We start from the raw sequence: 3,353 nt of genomic DNA on the forward strand, positions 1-3,353 counted from the left end.
AGTCAAATCGTATAATGCACGTGACCTGATTAATCAAAGATAGCATATGACAGCTTGTCGCCAACGGCAACAAATATCCCATTTCCCGGGGAGACAAAAAACCCACTAATGGCCGGATATTTCCGAAATACAAAGTACCGGATACACTATTATTGAAAGATTTCTGAGTGAACCGTTTCCCTAGTTATATAATTCTGTCATAATTACTGATTGTCACTACATAGTTGTCTCCCTTGTGAACATCTTTTCACACCCAAACGATATGAATGTAATGTAATTTAAATGACTATAGATCCCCTTTCCAGTGTGACGTAATAACTGTAGTCATTGTGAAGACGACAGCTCATTTTTCAAAACGGCAGTTCCATGTAACTGTCAGGTTACATACTTTTATGAACGCTGAACTTTTATACAACGCATACAACGTGGGACTCGAAATCGCGACCCAGAAGTAGGGGGCTAGTGATAACGTGTCAGGATACCTTAACAACTCGGACACTGCGCCGTAACGTTTAGAATGGGAAAGCTGGTCGTACAAAAAAAATGTTTTAGTTTTTTGTTTTGTTTTGTTGTTGTTGTTGTTTTTGTTTGGTTTTTTTTCTTCCGTGTTTGCGCTTCTTCTCATTTCTTCCTCTCTGCTTAGCTCGCAGACTAAAATCGCTGACATTTCATTAATGAGATATTCCTTATTGTACAAAAGCCCGACGCATGCATGTGAGCAATTAGCACAAATCTGGAAATGCAGTTCGGTTCAGCCAGAGTAACCTTACGTCAAAAACAAATAAAACTCCGGTCACTTCTGATTAACGATAGTGTATTATTGCTATCCAGATTTAACTAGCGAACTCTTAGAATCCTCCAATATGTGACATTTGTATAAAAGTTCAAATCGAATTACATCGCCAAGTTCATGGGAGTGACTCTAGGCTGTAAAGACATGCCTCTTCGTGGCATTTAACGTGCTTTCTGTAGAAAGCAGTTCCGAGAATAATAGGTGTTGTTTCTCATTTTACGGCCTCAATGTGACAATACCGCGTGCGTTGCGATGCGTAACTAATGCATTTGTAATGTAACCCGAAGAAGCTAGCGTCTCTTATTTAAGATACACCAGCGAAGTTCATTAAAACTGCATACGTCACAGCACCTAATCGATCCGAAACTTATGATGCTAAAAATAAATAGTCACGTGATATCTGACTGTATCGCATGGATTTCCAGAACTCGGTAAGTTGTAATAAATATTAATAAACGAACATTAAAAGCTTATTTTGGTATATAGCTTTATCCTAAAACATACAATTACATCAATCACATGAATAATATCAATTTCATCAATACTATCAATTACATCAATAACGGTATTGCCATCAATAACATCAATAACGGCATTGATATCAATAACATCAATAACGGCATTGATATCAATAACATCAATAACGGTATTGCCATCAATTACATCAATAACGGCATTGATATCAATAACATCAATAACGGTATTGCCATCAATTACATCAATAACGACATTGACATCAATTACATCAATAACGGTATTGACATCAATAACGACATTGACATCAATTACATCAATAACGACATTGACATCAATTACATCAATAACGGCATCGGCATCAATTACATCAATAACGGCATTGACATCAATTACATCAATAACGACATTGACATCAATTACATAAATAACGGCATTGACATCAATTACATCAATAACGACATTGACATCAATTACATCAATAACGGTATTGACATCAATAACGACATTGACATCAATTACATCAATAACGACATTGACATCAATTACATCAATAACGGCATCGGCATCAATTACATCAATAACGGCATTGACATCAATTACATCAATAACGGCATTGATATCAATTACATCAATAACGACATTGACACCAATTACATCAATAACGGCATCGACATCAATTACATCAATAACGGCATTGACATCATTTACATCAATAACGACATTGACATCAATTACATCAATAACGGTATTGACATCAATAACGACATTGACATCAATTACATCAATAACGGCATTGACATCAATTACATCAATAACGGCATTGATATCAATTACATCAATAACGACATTGACACCAATTACATCAATAACGGCATCGACATCAATTACATCAATAACGGCATTGACATCATTTACATCAATAACGACATTGACATCAATTACATCAATAACGGCATTGACATCAATTACATCAATAACGGCATTGACATCAATTACATAAATAACGGCATTGACATCAATTACATCAATAACGACATTGACATCAATTACATCAATAACGGTATTGACATCAATAACGACATTGACATCAATTACATCAATAACGGCATTGACATCAATTACATCAATAACGACATTGACATCAATTACATCAATAACGGCATCGGCATCAATTACATCAATAACGACATTGACATCAATTACATCAATAACGGCATTGACATCAATTACATCAATAACGGCATTGATATCAATTACATCAATAACGACATTGACACCAATTACATCAATAACGGCATCGACATCAATTACATCAATAACGACATTGACACCAATTACATCAATAACGGCATTGACATCAATTACATCAATAACGGCATTGCCATCAATTACATCAATAACGGCATTGACATCAATTACATCAATAACGACATTGACATCAATTACATCAATAGCGGCACTGACATCAATTACATCAATAACAACATTGACATCAATTACATCAATAACGACATTGACACCAATTACATCAATATCGACATTGACATCAATTACATCAATAACGGCATTGACATCAATTACATCAATAACGACATTGACATCAATTACATCAATAACGGTATTGACATCAATTACATCAATAGCGGCACTGACATCAATTACATCAAGTGTATCAATTACATCAAATACAACTCGGCAGTCATGGTTGACTAACGCCGTATTGTAAATGCCATGGTGCGTCTTGTTACATGTGCTAGCCACACCTAGCCTTATTTGTAGATATACTGTATATATCCATCACACTTTTGTGATTATAATTATTGTTAATTCTGATGTCCCGAGTATTAGTACTTGTAAGAACCACTTTTCATACTTTCATTTTTTATCTCTTTGATGGTTCCCTCCGCCATTTACTCTTCTTTGTATAACTATGTCTGTATTTACTTTTTTTCTATATTCACTGTCCCCAACCATCGGTTTTCTCTCCATTCTCATCTGTAATTCGTCTTTTCATGTCTATTCTCGTCATCCTGGCTATTTGACAATTATATATGTGTTAAAATCAAATATGTTCATGAGCAGT

At 34.8% G+C, this 3,353-nt stretch overlaps 1 protein-coding gene across 1 annotated transcript; it reads left to right on the forward strand.

Moving 5' to 3' along the window:
* Window positions 1-1,312: 1,312 nt before the first annotated feature.
* Window positions 1,313-2,983, forward strand: LOC117340559 (putative uncharacterized protein DDB_G0282133). The gene has a single exon (XM_033902317.1). The coding sequence runs from the start codon at window positions 1,313-1,315 to the stop codon at window positions 2,981-2,983; it is 1,671 nt and encodes a 556-aa protein (XP_033758208.1).
* Window positions 2,984-3,353: the final 370 nt, after the last annotated feature.

The sequence above is a fragment of the Pecten maximus genome, chromosome 13, assembly GCF_902652985.1.
Source record: "Pecten maximus chromosome 13, xPecMax1.1, whole genome shotgun sequence".
Taxonomy (NCBI): domain Eukaryota; kingdom Metazoa; phylum Mollusca; class Bivalvia; order Pectinida; family Pectinidae; genus Pecten; species Pecten maximus.